We start from the raw sequence: 16,749 nt of genomic DNA, 5'->3' as shown, positions 1-16,749 counted from the left end.
ATCTGTTCAGTGCTAACTGTGACTTATGCTTGCATTTATTATCAGCAGTAATGAGTGCTGGCCTCGGCAGCAGCGCTGGGCTCACCTGGCTGCCTGGGGATGCAATCACAGCGAGCTGGATGGGAGCCCTGTGCTGCAGAGCAGCTCTGCCTCTGCCCCTGAGCTCCCACCCAAACCCCAGTGCAGCCCTTTCCTTGCTTTTGTAGCTCCGTGTGGATCTGGGGGTTCCATCACTGCTGGGAGCTAACGGGAGTGGGGTTTCTGATTTCCCCCTCTGTGTTGAGTAATGGATTTCAGTTTAAGCACAACGTGTTTGTCCACAGAAACCAGTGAGGAAATTTGGGCTGGTGCTTAATTATCCCAGCACCTCAGAGACCACGAGATTCCAGGGAAGGGAAGGGAAGGGAAGGGAAGGGAAGGGAAGGGAAGGGAAGGGAAGGGAAGGGAAGGGAAGGGAAGGGAAGGGAAGGGAAGGGAAGGGAAGGGAAGGGAAGGGAAGGGAAGGGAAGGGAAGGGAAGGGAAGGGAAGGGAAGGGAAGGGAAGGGAAGGGAAGGACCTGAGGGCTCAGGCAGGTGCTGCTGTCCAGGTGTCAGCACTCACACTGTCAGCATCTAAAATGAAAAAAGAGCGAGAGCACGTTGACATCTCCCTCAAGCAAAGTCTCCCAGCTCTGTCTCACCCTCCCCAAATCTGCCTTGCTGCAGTTCTGGCTGATTGCTGCAGGCCTGGCCCGTGGCAGAGCGGGGCTGGAGCGGATTCCTCCTCCCTGCTGTGCTGCACGCTCAGTGCTGCGTCCCAGCAAATCCCCTCCTGCAGCTCTGCTGAGCCAAATTCCCTCTGTGCCCTGGACCTGGGGAGCTCCAGCTGCTCCCAGGGCTGCCTGGCCCTGCTCCAGGGGTTTGCTGTAGGTAACCAGCGTGTGGGGCACCTCTGGCAGCCCCTGGCAGCTGTGACCCCAGTGAGGGCAATGAATCCATCAGGGAGCTGCAGCGTGGGGCTCAGGTGTGTGCTGGTGGCTGTGCTGGGTTGGGGGGCACAGCCAGGCCCCAGCTGGGTGTCTGGGGCAGGAGCACTGCACAGGGTGACCCCAGCAGGGTCCCTGTCCCATGAAGGTGCCCTGGGCTGGCTTCTCCTGCCCTCCGTGCTGCTGTGGGGCTGCAGCAGGGCTCTGCCTGCATCCCCCACCTACCCTCAGGGACTTGGCTCCTTGCTTCCCAACTTTCTTTCCTTGGAAAGCCACCAGCTTGCTGTAGTTCATCTTCTTCTCAACTTTGCTGCCAAAAGATCTACTTAGTAATTCCTGGAAGCCGTTGAAGTCCATTGCTTGTGCCTTGCCTGGAGGGGGGAAGCAGCAGAGGCAAAGCCTGGTGTGAGTTCCCAGCCGGGCTCAGGGCCAGCTCTCCCTGCTGCCTGGCACAGTGGTGTGGCAGTGTCCTGTCCCTGCCCCTCAGTGCCACTTGCATGTTTTCCACCCACAAACCAATCACTTGTGGGTTATAAGCTTTGTGCTCAGCACCTCAGGCAGGTTTCCTGTCCAAACCCAGAAATGGCACAGCAGGCAGGGATCTGGGGGCTCCAGAGCAATCCAAAGCTGGGCTGAGGGAGATGTGACATCCCTGTGACATCCCAGATCCCACCAGGAATGCCTGAGGGTGCTCTGTCCCGAGGGGATGTCACCATTGTTCAGATAACCCATGAGGGGATGGCGCCATTGTTCAGATAATCCATGAGGGGATGGCGCCATTGTTCAGATAATCCATGAGGGGATGGCACCATTGCTCAGATAATCCATGAGGGGATGGCACCATTGTTCAGGTAACCCATGAGGGGATGGCACCATTGTTCAGTTAGTCCATGAGGGGATGATGGCACCATTGTTCAGTTAGTCCATGAGGGGATGGCACCATTGTTCAGATAACCCATGAGGGGATGGCACCATTGTTCAGATAACCCATGAGGGGATGGCACCATTGTTCAGTTAGTCCATGAGGGGAGGATGGCACCATTGTTCAGATAACCCATGAGGGGATGGCACCATTGTTCAGTTAGTCCATGAGGGGATGGCGCCATTGTTCAGATAATCCATGAGGGGATGGCACCATTGCTCAGTTAGTCCATGAGGGGATGGCGCCATTGTTCAGATAATCCATGAGGGGATGGCACCATTGCTCAGTTAGTCCATGAGGGGATGGCGCCATTGTTCAGATAATCCATGAGGGGATGATGGCACCATTGTTCAGATAATCCATGAGGGGATGATGGCACCATTGTTCAGATAATCCATGAGGGGATGGCACCATTCTTCAGATAATCCATGAGGGGATGATGGCACCATTGTTCAGATAATCCATGAGGGGATGATGGCACCATTGTTCAGATAATCCATGAGGGGATGGCACCATTGTTCAGATAATCCATGAGGGGATAGCACCATTGTTCAGTTAGTCCATGAGGGGAGGATGGCACCATTGTTCAATCAACCCACCTTGAAAGTGCAGGGTTGGTAAAGGGAAGGCCTGGGTGGGAAAGGCAAAGCTGAAGGAAGGCACATGGGATACTGGGGATATAGGAAGGGATTCCTGGCTGGGATGGAATTCTCAGAGCAGCTGTGGCTGCCCCTGGATCCCTGGCAGTGCCCAAGGCCAGGCTGGACACTGGGAGGTGTCTCTACCATGGCAGGGGTGGCACTGGGTGGGCTTTAGGGTCCCTCCCAACCCAAACCAGCCTGGTATTCAGTGAAAAGCTCAAAAGACACCCCATGTTCCATCCAGAACTGAATTCTTCCCCCCATCTCCTGTGTTTGCATGTACAATTTATGGAAATGTGTGTGTCAGGATGGCAGTGAGTCCAGACGCTGATAAGTCATGGAGAAAAGCTGGAATAAATCAGCCTGCAACTTGCTGAGCCCAGTGGTTGTTCCAGTCATGTCTCTCCAATGTTTCTGCACGGCAGAGAAGGTTCTGACATGAGGAGCCATTATGGAACCACTCCATTAATCTAGGGAGAGGGAGGGCTGCTGCGCTGAATAAATTAGAAAAATTGAATAATCCAGAGTGTTGAAAGCCCATCTTAATTATTTAAAGTACAAGTAACACTGTCTGGCTTGTTACTGCGTTGGTAAAACACTCGGAGGGTGCATATACAGAAAAGAATATATTTGAATATCACTGATATCTGTTCTTCTGAGCACAAAACACATCTCAGAAAACCTGTTCTCTTACCTGGAATTTTTTATCTTAACACCCTGGAAAGCAATTTCACTAACAAAAGATGGCATTAGGATGCCAAATTAAAAGCTGATGAAAACAGGGAAAATAAAAGATCTTTTTTTTTCTTGACATTTACAATTAATGCCACAGAAATGTTGGTTTAATCAGACAATATGGGGGCTCACAAAGGTGAAATTGGAAGTTTCCAGCCTTGAATGCTCGTGTAAAAGTTAATAAATTCAGCTCGTAATCATTATGCACATGCTAGTTATAATAATTTACTGTCCATACCAAATCTTTATAAGCATTGTAATTAAATATAAAATGCACATTAGAATTATAATGAGTAATTAGGGCAACATAACTAATGTGCCTAAAAGTCCCAAAGCTCATTAAAATGTTAAAAGAGGAAACCTGCTGGAGCTGGAGCTGGAGCATTCCCTGTGCCCAGCAATGCCATGGGTCCAACCCTCCCTTAGACACTTGGAAGCACAATGGAAGTGGTTGGGATGGGGACCAGCTCCAACAGGTCTTTGGGCTGGTTTTGGGCAGAACCTCAGGGGTTAAGTTTGGGTTTCCATGTGAAGGTGTTGGGGAAATGCAGAGTGAGAACCAGGGGCTGGTTTGGGTTGGGAGGGACCCTAGAGCCCATCCCACCCCACCCCTGCCATGGCAGGGACCCCGTCCATAGCCCAGGCCCCATTCAGCCTGGCCTTGGCCCTGCTCTGAGCGGGGTGACACCTGTGTGGGTCCCTCGTGTGACCCGAGCCCCTGGGCACACCTGGCAGCAGCTCTGGGTGTGCTGAGCCCAGCTCCCTGCCTGCCTGCTCGCGGGGCTCAGTGCATCCCTCGGGGTGTCCAGAGCTGCTGGGACCCCTGCCAGGGGCTCAGAGACCTTGGCACACAGCCCAGAGCACCTGGGGGTTTCATTGTGACCCCTGGAGCAGATCACCAGCTTTGTATGAAGACCTGAAAGCCACAGAAGTTTAAGTAGTGTAATAATAAAATTGTCACTGGGTGAAAAAGTCGATTTTGGGGTTTTTAGAATAAGAGTTTTGGGAACAAGATGGAGGGACTTGGGTGTGTCCAGCCTTTCTTCTTCTCTACCTCCATCTTCTGCTGTGATGTTGGCACTTTTGGATTGGTTTGGAGCAGAAACTCACTGTCTAACATAGGTGATGGGTATTGGAAAATTTATAATTATAAATATGTTATACATAGTTTGTAGTATAAAGAGATAACACCGCCCTGTCCAGCAGGCAGAGTGCCTGGAGCTGTCCTGCTGGACAGGGCAGGAGAAAAATTTTTATAGATAAGAAGCAATAAACAACTCTGAGACTGAGGACTGAAGAGCTCTGACTCACTCTTGGGACGTGCGGGCCGAAACAGAGACTGTTCATGAGTCTCAGGGCTGCAATAAACTGCAGCCTGCCGAGACCCTGCCACCCTCCTGCCAGCCCCTGCTGTGGGATGCACAAATCTGCGGTTCTGGGGACAGTGGCTGTGAGCTGTGGCCAGGGCCAGCTGTCCCTGCCAGCCGTGTCCCAGGGGACAGACGTGCAGGACACGGGGAACGCTCCACAGAGCGGAGCCCCCACCCCAAAAGCCTTTCCCAGCAAGGCACTTAGAGCCCGCGGGGAAATTGCTACCCAGCAGTTCCTGTAACTCATTTCCAAGGCAGAAATTAGGCTTTGTTTGAAGTGCCCTGCTCGGCAGGGATGAGCCACGGGAGAGGATTGAACAAGGAGCCACTGTGGGGACAAAAACCTCCGGATCTGAGTCACAGGAGCCAGCGCTGCCGGCAGACACAGATAATCACATTTTCCCTCTATCATTTTATTTAACCGTTATTTAGGAGGCCCAGAAATGACAAATACATTTTAAATTATTAGTTTTACGCCAGGTTTTCTGGTTAAGATCCCTGTTAGGTTTCATCGCGGTGTCTCGCTCAGCTGTTGATGTGTCTGGATAACGCTGCCCTGGGAGCTGTGGGGGGCTGGCACCCCTGCCCTCCTCCTGCAGCCTCCCTCCGCTCCCCCTCCTGCCTGCCTCCCTCCTCCTGCTGCCCATCTTTGAGCCAAGGTGTTATTTTGTCATTTCCTCGCTGGTGTTCATTGCTGCCTGTGCTGGGCTGCCCAGCAGGAATCCCTCCCCTCACACCTGCCCCAGCTGTGGGATGTGAGGGAGGGCTGGAGCTGGGGCCTCACTCGTCCCACTCCTCCCTTCAGCCTCAGCTTCTTTTTCACCACCTTTCTGCTCCCCGGTGTTCATCTCTGCCCATTCAGGGCAGACCTGGGCAGCGAGAGCAGCAGGGTTGGGGTGTGGGATCTCACCTGCAGCTGCTCAGGCTTCCAGGGCTGATGGATTTCTGGCTCCTTAATTAGAGCTCCAGGAGCACAGCTGCATCCCACAGTTTGTCTTTAGAGTAAAAGCCATAAAGTAAGCTGACAATGATAAATCCAGGAGATGGTGGCTCCAACAATCTCTGCTTTGTGTTTCCGTGCCTGTACTAACCAGGGATTTCCTGGAGCAGGGAACATTGATTTCCATTCTTGTTCTGAACAAACAGGAGCTGAAATCCTCCTCAAAGGGAGATCTGAGAAAATTTCCTCCTCAGAAGTTTTCCAGTAGTTTCCAAGCCAGCAGCAGAGCCTGGAATTGTTATTTGGAGCTGGGATGCAGCTGGCATCCCCATCCCAGCTGCCCATGAAGCAGCAGTAAGCTGCAGGGTTTTATGCACCAGCTCATCCTGAAACACATTGTCAGGGGTGTTCTGCCTTTGTGTAAGAAACAGCCAGCCAAGCAAGACAAAAATATCCCCAGAACAGCAAGGAGAAGGTGAGCAGGCTCAGGGGGAAGCAGCAAGGTGGTGCCTCTCAGGAACAGGGGCTTGGGACGTGACTCAGGCCTTCACTCATCTCTTATTTGCTCTTCCAGTGGTCACATCTTTGACACAGCCTGGGGGAAGGAGTGGGAATGTTTCACGTGTCCCTGTTGATTTTATGGAGTCACAAAAACAATCTGTATTCCTTCTTAGGCAGATTATGAAGGAGTCACGCAAATTGCTTATGCCTGTATTCTCCCCTTCAAATGTTAATGTTGCTGGGTGGAAGCTAATGGATTTATGGATTGGTTTGCTGTAATCATTGGATGAGGAGGCTGGAGGCAGGGGCTGAGTGTGCCAGTCTGAGAGGCTGATTGAGGGAGGATGGAGGAGGGAGCAGCAGCTCTGCTTTGGCCCCAGGTGAAGCTCCCCCTCCCAGTTTAGTTAAAACCAGGGGTTGTGCTGAGGGCTGTGTTTGCTGTCCCTGGCCAGGGCAGCTGTGCTCCCAGCAGATTCCCCTCCTGCAGAGTGGGACAGAGCCCTGCTGGGAGGGGGCACTGGCTGTCACTGCCCTGAGGCTCACAGAAAACATCCCAACCTGTCACTGACCCCCTCCCAAGGACTGGCAAAGGCAGGGCCTGCCCCGGATCTGGGGACAGGAGCCTTGCAGAGCTGGGTGTGGGGCACTGCCAGGGTAAAGCACACAAAGGAAATCCCTCAGGAGGGTCTGGGGTGATCCACACAGGATTTGGGCATGCAGAAGGCAGTGCAAAGGACAGGGATGCAGAGATAAGGCTGCACGAGGGCTTAGCAGTGCTCAGTCGTTGAGTGTTTCCGATTTACAAAGCGATTTGGTGGGGTAACAAATCAGTTTACTGTAATTACAGCAATGCTCAGCTACAGAGCTGAGGTAGCTGCACCCATCCATAATCGACTCACACTCAGGTAAAACCTGGAGTGCACCTGTTTCCAGGTGTGGCAATAGCCTCTGCAAAACTCCCTGTGCTTCAGTGAGACATCCCCATCCCATCCCACCCATCCCATCCCATCCCATCCCACCCCATCCCACCCCATCCCATCCCACCCCATCCCATCCCATCCCATCCCATCCCATCCCACCCCATCCCATCCCATCCCATCCCATCCCATCCCATCCCATCCCATCCCATCCCACCCCACCCCATCCCATCCCACCCCATCCCATCCCACCCCATCCCATCCCATCCCATCCCATCCCATCCCATCCCATCCCATCCCATCCCATCCCATCCCATCCCATCCCACCCCATCCCATCCCATCCCTCAGGGTTTGCACCTGGAGGAGGGTGGGGATGGGTGGGGGTCACTCAGCGCTGCTGCTCTGGGGCTGAAGGTGCTTCCTGTGGCCACCACCAAGCTCCATCCTGGCCACAGCCCAGCCAGCACCTCCTGGAGCTTTTCTGAGGGCTCCTGGCAGGGCCAGGCTCGGCTGGGGTGGTCCCAGGACCCTTCAGCACTCGGGTGGCTCAGCCAGGGCTCCTGAGGAGCCCCTGGAGCCGGGCTGGGGGAGCAGCACCACGATGTGAGGGGAGCAGAGCAAGGCAGGCAGAGCTCCATGTGCCCATAAACACCTTAGAGCAACATCTGGAGAGCTGCTCAGGAAAAAATAAACAGATTTTTATTTATAAGTTATGTGGTTTGGTTTTTACAGCGTTTTGATGATGCACATAAATTATTGTTTAAAGCCAGAGAACGTAAAAAGTTCCAGGAGGAGGCAGTTGTTGCCTTTGATAATCTCTTTCCTGAGGAATTTGCTGTGTTTTATTTTCAGCTGGCGGTTCCTTCTGCTGGCAACTGGAAAACCTGACAATTGCTTTTCATCTTTATTTGTGTCTGTAGTTCTAAGCTCAAAAAGTTTATTACTATTTACAGTGTTTACTATTTAAAAAGACAAAATGCACTTACTGAAACAACTCCACATGCAGTGGAATGATGGGAAAGTCACTTTTCTTTGATATTTGTGGTTGGCTCATCGTTTTGGAGGTTTACTCTGTTAGTTGGAGGTCTCAGGGGTTTGGGGGTGTGTGCAGCTGATGCAGGAGATCAGGGAGCTGCCAGACCCTCGCAGTGACAGGCTCCCCCAGTCCTGGGGGCTCCTGGGCCTTTCCCAGTGCTCAGGATTTAAACACTGGTAGCTAATTGAAGTGTTCTGCTGGCCGTGGGCTGTGCTGGGGGACTGAAAAGGGGCTTTTTGTAGGACTGGATTGCTGTGTCTCCACGTCTCAGCTGGGCTTCCACGCCGGGCACATGGAGCAGGATGTGCAGTGTGGGGTGTGCAGTGTGGGGTGTACAGTGTGGGATGAGTACCAGGCACACAGAGCAGGATGTGCAGAGTGGGATGTGCAGAGTGGGGTGTGCACCATGCACACACATTAGGATGTGCAGAGTGGGATGTGCAATGTGGGATGTGTACCAGGCACACAGAGCTGAATGTGCAGTGTGGGATGTGCAGTGTGGGATGTGCAGTGTGGGATGTGTACCAGGCACACACATCAGGATTTGCAGTGTGGGATGTGCAGTGTGGGATGTGCAGTGTGGGATGTGCAGTGTGGGATGTGCACCATGCACACACATTAGGATGTGCAGTGTGGGATGTGCAGTGTGGGTTGTGCACCATGCACACATAGCAGGATGTGCAGTGTGGGATGTGCAGTGTGGGATGTGGAGAGTGGGATGTGTACCAGGCACACAGAGCTGAATGTGCAGTGTGGGATGTGCAGTGTGGGTTCCCACACCATGCACACACATCAGGGTGTGCAGTGTGGGATGTGCAGTGTGCACCATGCACACACATCAGGATGTGCAGTGTGAGATGTGCAGTGTGGGATGTGCAGTGTGGGATGTGCACCATGCACACACATCAGGATGTGCAGTGTGGGATGTGCAGTGTGGGATGTGCACCATGCACACACATCAGGATGTGCAGTGTGGGATGTGCAGTGTGGGATGTGCAGTGTGGGATGTGCAGTGTGGGATGTGCACCATGCACACACATCAGGATGTGCAGTGTGGGATGTGCAGTGTGGGATGTGCACCATGCACACACATCAGGATGTGCAGTGTGGGTTCCCACACCATGCACACCCATCAGGATGTGCAGTGTGGGATGTGCACCATGCACACACATCAGGATGTGCAGTGTGGGATGTGCAGTGTGGGTTCCCACACCATGCACACACACCAGGATGTGCAGTGTGGGTTCCCACACCATGCACACCCATCAGGATGTGCAGTGTGAGATGTGCAGAGTGGGATGTGCAGTGTGGGATGTGCAGTGTGGGTTCCCACACCATGCACACACATCAGGATGTGCAGTGTGGGATGTGCAGTGTGGGATGTGCACCATGCACACACATCAGGATGTGCAGTGTGGGTTCCCACACCATGCACACCCATCAGGATGTGCAGTGTGGGGTGTGCACCATGCACACACATCAGGATGTGCAGTGTGGGATGTGCAGTGTGCACCATGCACACCCATCAGGATGTGCAGTGTGGGTTCCCACACCATGCACACACACCAGGATGTGCAGTGTGGGTTCCCACACCATGCACACACATCAGGGTGTGCAGTGGGGATGTTTTCCCTCTGCTGGAGCACACACAGTGCTGCCACGTGCCTCAAGCTGGAGCAAAGCCCCTGGAGGGGCCGAGAGGAGCAGCGGCATTGGGTGACCTGCCTGTCCAGATGCCAATGTCCATTTATTTCACAATTCTTATTTTTCAGTTGTCCCCACAATTCAGGAACTTAAATCCAGCGGTGTGATGCTTGGAGGGAACGGCCTGATCCGGTGCGAAGGTGCAGGAGTGCCTGCCCCGCTCTTTGAGTGGTACAAAGGAGAGAGGAAGTAAGTAGCCCCTGCTCGCCCACCCCTCGTGTGCCAGGGCTGCTGCCAGGCTGGGGCTGCCCCGGGGTGCCCGTTCCAGCAGCTCCCCAGCCCCAGCAGCAGCGCTTGGAGCTGCTGAGCTGCCCCGTGGCCGGGGCTCCCGTTGTGGCAGAGGGGAGATGGCACCAGCCTGACATCCAAAGGAGCTGCAGGAGCTCCAGCCTTTGGAGGGTGGCAGCCAGAAAAGCACTGGGAAAACCCCCAAAGAGGATTTCTGTTTAATTTCTTGCTCACCTTTGAGAGCAGGGCTTTGAGGCAGTGTGAGTGGTGCCCTGGCTGTGCTCCCTGGGCTGACATCTGCAGGTCTCTGCAGCCAAGGGGCTCAGGGGAGCTCTGGACCCTCAAACCTGGCCTGTGTTCTGGGTTTGGGTGGGCCCTTCTGGGTCAGCAACAGCATCTCTGCAGAGCCCTTTGTTCCCAAGGCAGCTCATTAAACAGGGAGGTGTTTTGCTTTCCAGCAGGACATTCTGCAGCTCTGGGCCTTTGAGGAGCTCGTTTCTCTCGGGCTCACACGCTGCTGCAGAAGCAGGTGGATATTGTCCCTTGTAGCTGGGAAGCTTCGGGAATTTCCCAGCCTCCAAGTGCTGGGTTTGTCAGCTCGAACATCCCATTAAACCTGGGAGCTGGCAGGAGAATATTAATGACCCTTTTCACAGAAAGCCATCTGTCAGCTCCTTCCTCAGCTGCTCCCCTCCTGCAGCACGAGCTGCTGTCCTCCTCCCTCTGCTGAGCCGTGCCACCCCACCGTATCCTGAAGCTTCTCTCCAGCTGATCTCCCTGTAAGGACTGGAGTGTTTCTCTGTGCTGGTGAGGTGCATCTGCACCCCATTCCCATGGCTGCTCGTGGCTGTGTTGCTGTGCCCATCCCGGGGCCGCTGCAGCACAAACAGCCTTTCTGTGGGAGTATTTCAGAGCAGGTTTTGGCACTCCAGGTTCAATTAGCAGCCCCCAGCACGCTGATCACCTCTCTGTTTGTAGCTCTGCCCAAACTCCTCCCTGCTGAGCACGTCCAGTGCCGTGGCAGCAGCAGGAGAGGCCAAGCAGAGCATTTCAGGACAGCCAGGCTGTGCCTCTGCTCCTGTGCTGCTGGCAGTTTCACCTGAGCAGGAAAAGCTCTGTCCTGCTGCCTCTTGCTGCTCAAATACTGGGCTCAATCTGTGCTCCATCCTTTCAGGAGCCGGGCTCTGGTGATCCTTGGGGGTCCCTTCCAGCTCAGGGCATCCTGTGAGCTCTTGCTGGGGATCTCTGAGCCCCAGCCCTTGCAGCAAAGGGGGAAATACCCAGAGGTGAGGTTTTTTTGCTGGTTTTGGATCCAATGTGTCCCCTCTGCCTCTGGATGATGGGCAGCCAGCCCAGGGTGAGCACTGGCCAGCTCAGGATGGGCCTTGGCTTGCTCAGCATGAGCCATGGCCAGCTCAGGCACTGCTTTGGTGCAGAGCTGAGGAGGCTCAGCTCTCAGAGGGAGCATCTCCATTACCCTGCAGGTAATTTGCAGCTGTGCTCCATGGCTGAATTTACTCCCTGGGAGTGCACGCCCTGCTGGATTCTCAGCTAACACAATAGAGAGGGTCCCATTTTTGTCAGATACTCTTGGGCTGGGACTCCTCTTTCTTAGAAATCTGGATGGATTGTTCAATAAATTAGCAGTGGGAGTTAGCCCTGCAATCATAAGTGTGTGTGCAGTGTCTGAAACAAGGCTTTTGGGGGTGGAAATTGCATTGTTGTTACTGAGATTGATGTGAATCCAAAAGCACCATTCCCAGACTCCAGGGATCACCTCATCATAAAATACCCATTAAAGCTAAACACAGAGGCAGTAACAGCCTGCACTGAGTTAAAGTTATTGCTCTTTGAGGCAGGGAGGGCTGATTCTGCTAATCACTGACTTGCCAGGAGCTCTGTTCAGGAAATTCCCACAGGTGCTGCTGCACAGGGTGGGGAGAGCTGGGGAAAATTTGGGGGAGAAGTTAACAAATCATCACCAAATTGTCCTAGAAGCATCCCATGGTTGGGGTGGAAGGGATCCTGAAGTCCATCCCATTCCAGCCCCCTGCCATGGGCAGGGGCACCTTCCCCTATGCCAGGGTGCTCCAAGGTGGATCCAGGGCCCTTCCAGGGATGGGGTGTCAGCAGTGTGGGTGGCTTTGGAGATGGCTGGGGATTCCCTGTGCAGAGCACCACGGCTCCACTGTGCCAGCTCTGAGCCCAGTCTGCTCCCAGGCTGCGTTCTGGGCTTGCAGAAATTAGAGCTCAGGCAGCAAACAGCCACAGGGAAGAAGCCCAGAAGTCACCTAAATGAAATATTAAAGTATTAATTCCCTTTTCCTTCTCAAAGCAAACAAGACTTACATTTGGAATGACAAAGCTCATTATCACGGCTCCATCCATTATAGCACAGTGCAGGTATCCTGGGATGGGAGCAGAGGCAGGGCCTGGGGCCGGCACTGGGGGAGCTGGGGATGCCAGGGAGCAATCCTGGGATGAGGAGGGGCTGGCTCTGCCCTGGCTACACAGAGCAACGGGGAACGAGCATGCAGGGGGCTGCACACCCCCAGAACACTGCTGTGCACACCCAGAGTGCTGTTGTACACCCAGAGTGCTGTTGTACACCCAGAGAGCTGTTGTACACCCAGAGTCTGTTATACACCCCCAGAGAGCTGCTGTGCACACCCAGAGTGGTGTTGTACACACCAGGACACAGTTGTGCCCACCCAGAGTCCGTTGTGCACACTCAGAACACTGCTGTACACCCCCAGAGGGCTGTTATGCACACCCAGAACACTGTTGTGCCCACCCAAGTCTGTTGTGCACCCCCAGGACACTGTTGTACACACCCTAGGACACTGTTTTGCACCCCCAGAACACTGTTGTACACCCCTCAGGATGCTGTTGCAGCCTGGCAGTCACTGGGTGAGGCCCAGCAATACATTATCATATAATAATTGCCTATATAATAAGTAATTATACAATAAATGACCGATGTGAGCTCAGCGCTGTGCGTGGCCAAGGCGCACACGGAGCACAAGTTCCCCAGGAGCAGCTCCTGCTCCTCCAGCTGCACACAGAGACCCTGGGCAGCTGTGGCCAGCCCCTGCTCTGGGCATCGTGGGCTCATCCCTCTGCATCCCTGTGCAGCCCCGGGCACCCCAGGGCCCCAGCCCCGAGCCCCAGCGCCAGCCCCGTCCCTGCAGGGCAGCAGGGAAGGGATGTGGGGACAGTGACAGGGGAAGGGCCCCGGGCTGGCACCCCTGGGGCACAGCAGGGCACAGCAGGGAAGGGATGTGGGGACAGTGACAGGGGAAGGGTCCCAGGCTGGCACCCCTGGGCCACAGCAGGGCAGCAGGGAGGGGATGTGGGGACAGTGACAGGGGAAGGGCCCTGGGCTGGCACCCCTGGGCCACAGCAGGGCACAGCAGGCAGGCACTCCCACTTGTTGTGGGGCAGATGTCACCTGGGACAGGGCACGGGGACAGCACAGACCCCAACACTCCACGGTTCCTGGGGAAAAGAGGAGGTGACCCTTACAGCTGAAATGGAGATGGTGCAGCTCCAACTCGGGCCACAAGTGTGGAGCTGGCTTGGAAACAGCTGGGGCAGAGCACAGGATCCCAGACTGGCTTGGGTTGGAGAGGACCTTAAACCCACCCAGTGCCAGCCCTGCCATGGCAGCGACACCTCCTCTGTCCCAGGTGCTCCAGCCCCAGTGCCCAGCCTGGCCTGGGATCCAGGGGCAGCCCCAGCCTCTCTGGGCACCCTGTGCATGGGAGCAGCCAGCAAGGATGGCTGGGAGTGAAGAACTCTTCTGGAATTTTCTGCAGGAGAGGCAGGAAGCAGAGGGACAGCCATTGGTGGGTTTAGGGGAGAACATCCATCTGCAAAGGCTGAAGGGGCAAATTCCCACCTGGCACAGAAGTTTTCTCTTTCTGGACAAAAGATGAATCTCCCAAGGGCAGTGTTCACCCCAAAGCAGGCACTGCAATCTCATTTTTCTATGTTTTCGTGCCCATGGGATGTGGCACATCCTCTGCCCAGCCCTGGGCTGGAGGAGCAGGGTCCTTTACAGCAACACAGCCTGCCCAGGGAGGAGGAATCCCCGTGTGAGCAGCACCTGCAGGGCTCTGATGGGAAGAGAGGCACTCCCATAGCAATGAGCAATGCTCAGTCCACAACCTGCACAAGTGCAATTAATGACAGATTTGCCAAGGTTTTCAGACAGAACGGGGGAAGATGGCCCTAATTCCCAGGATATATGATTATATCCTTCCATATAGCAGACAAAAATTGCATTCTTAATCCAAAGCTCTGCTCCTTATGGGAAATAGAAGGAATTATGAGTAATAACTGTGGCGAGTTTTTAATAACACGGTTCCCCTTCTCGTCTCCTTGTTTGATCAGACGTGGTTTGCCTAGGACAGCACCGTTAAATTGGTTCTCCTGCTTTGTCCTGGTGCCCAGCAATGCTCCCGGCATGGCTTTGGGAGCAGTATCCACACACCTGCATTTTTCCTGTGAATTTGGGGTGGGAAGCTCAAAGCTGGGTGAGAGGAGTCCTGATTTGGCTTTTCTCTCTGCTTCATTACCTGATCCTGCCCAGGCTGCTGCCTCAGCAGTGCTGCTGGAGCGTTTTGTCCCTAATTGCAAGGCTCATTTGCAGCTGTAGAGCCCCATAAACAAAACCACTGTGACAACCCTGGCTCCTAATCCTCACCTGCCACCAGCCAGAGCTGGGAAAGCACACAACAAACTCCAGAGCCTGAAAAGACCCTCTTGGAATGACAAAGACCCTCTTAGAAAGGCTTACCAGGACCCCTTTCTGCCCCAGGGAGAGCATTGCAATTCCCAGTTGGCTTTGCCTGGTTTGAAATCCAAGCTCTGCATCCCGGAGTCTCTGTCCCTGCTCCTGCAGGCAGGAAGGGCTGTGGGTGTTTCTTTTCTCTCAGCTGCAGGACATTGAGGCAGCACCGTTCCCCCCAGTGCCCCCAGCCCCAGGGCTCCCCAGAGTGCCAGGAATTGTGCTCAGCACAGGCACTGGCAGCTCGCAAAGAGCTCACCGTGCTCCCGGGGCTTTCTGTAAAACCAGGAAAGAAAAGAGAGCTGGGGAAAAATAAATAAATAAATAAAATCTTGGTTGTGGTATATGAGTTATAGACATTTTCTTTTTGCTTTCTAGACTGATCAATGGTCAACAAGGAATCACTATTAAAAATTATAGTACAAGATCCCTTCTTACTGTTACCAATGTGACAGAAGAGCACTTTGGCAACTATACTTGTGTCGCTGCCAACAAGCTAGGGACGACCAATGCCAGCCTGCCTCTCAACCGTAAGTAACGGGGACGTGGGGCCAGTGCTCTGGTTGCTTCCTCCCAGCCCCGAGGGTCCCAGAGCCAGGAGGAGCAGTGTGTTTGTTCCCCTGAACACCTGGAAACGCCCCTGTGCCCGTCGGGGCTCGGCGTTCCGCGCCTGGCCTGGCTGTTCCGTGCTGGGGAAGGGTTTGGGCTCTGAGCTCGGGCTCTGTGCTGCGTTCTGGGGCATCAGGGCTGTGTTTGTGGCTGTGCCAGCAATCCCAGATACCCCCCCTGCCATGGTGGTGCAGAGGCACAATGGGCACAGGCACAGCTTCCTGTGATTCTGTGACTCTGTGACTCTGTGATTCTGGGATTCTGGGACTCTGTGATTCTGTGACTCTGTGATTCTGGGATTCTGGGATTCTGTGATTCTCTGATTCTGTGATTCTGCGATTCTGGGATTCTGGGATTCTGGGATTCTGGGATTCTGGGATTCTGAGATGCTGTGATTCTGTGATTCTGGGATTCTGTGATTCTGAGATGCTGTGATTCTGTGATTCTCTGATTCTGTGATTCTGGGATTCTGGGATTCTGGGATTCTGTGACTCTGTGATTCTGAGATTCTGTGATTCTCTGATTCTCTGATTCTGCAATTCTGCGATTCTCTGATTCTCTGATTCTCTGATTCTCTGATTCTGCAATTCTGCGATTCTCTGATTCTGCGATTCTGGGAATCTGGGATTCTGTGATTCTGTGATTCTGTGATTCTCTGATTCTGCGATTCTGTGATTCTGCGATTCTCTGATTCTCTGATTCTCTGATTCTGCGATTCTCTGATTCTCTGATTCTGTGACTCTGTGATTCTCTGATTCTGTGACTCTGGGATTCTGGGATTCTGTGGTTCTGTGACTCTGGGATTCTGGGATTCTGTGGTTCTGGGATTCTGCAATTCTGGGATTCTCTGATTCTCTGATTCTCTGATTCTGCAATTCTGTGATTCTGTGATTCTGGTTCCTGCACCCAGCAGCAGCCCCGGTCCCTGCGGGGGCACTGCCAGCAGGGGCAGAGGTTTCCCAGCGCGTTCCCAGGAGCAGCCTGGGCTGCAGAGCTGGGATGTGCCAGGGCTCTGTCCCACCTGGCTGTGGCAGCGGCTGGTGCAGAGCAGCGCAGTCTCTGGGGAAGGCAGTGAGCAGAGGTGAGGGGCTGGATGCTCAGTGTGGGGGTTGCCAGAGGGGCCCCCAGGTGCTGTTGGGGAGGGATTTTTAGCAGTGCCTTGGTATCATTTCATTCTGCTGGGTGTTCAGCCACCTGCTGCTATCCAAAGGTGTTCGTGGTGCAGCTCTGGTGCTGCTCTGTTGTCCTGATGGTGAAAAAAGAGAGACAAAACTCTGGGTGTATCCTACTCATAAAGATATTCCTCACTGCGTGGAAATGCAGAGCTTCAGTTGCTCAAATCCCACAATTATTGCCTTCCTTCCATGAAATTTCCTCATGAGCCTACT

At 54.0% G+C, this 16,749-nt stretch overlaps 1 protein-coding gene across 2 annotated transcripts in view; it reads left to right on the top strand.

Moving 5' to 3' along the window:
• Positions 1-16,749, top strand: part of NEGR1 (neuronal growth regulator 1) — a 215,882-nt gene that overhangs the window by 154,063 nt on the left and 45,070 nt on the right. The window contains exons 5-6 of one of the 2 annotated variants that reach the window (XM_054638585.2): positions 9,801-9,921; positions 15,131-15,282. The exons of the other annotated variant lie outside the window; for it this stretch is intronic. Coding sequence (XP_054494560.1) covers positions 9,801-9,921; positions 15,131-15,282 — 273 coding nt within the window. The remainder of the gene's footprint in view (positions 1-9,800; positions 9,922-15,130; positions 15,283-16,749) is intronic. 2 annotated transcript variants of the gene reach the window in all.

Source organism: Agelaius phoeniceus, chromosome 8, assembly GCF_051311805.1.
Source record: "Agelaius phoeniceus isolate bAgePho1 chromosome 8, bAgePho1.hap1, whole genome shotgun sequence".
Taxonomy (NCBI): domain Eukaryota; kingdom Metazoa; phylum Chordata; class Aves; order Passeriformes; family Icteridae; genus Agelaius; species Agelaius phoeniceus.
The sequence above is the reverse complement of the archived record's forward strand: the minus strand, read 5'-3'. Positions and strand labels throughout refer to the sequence as shown.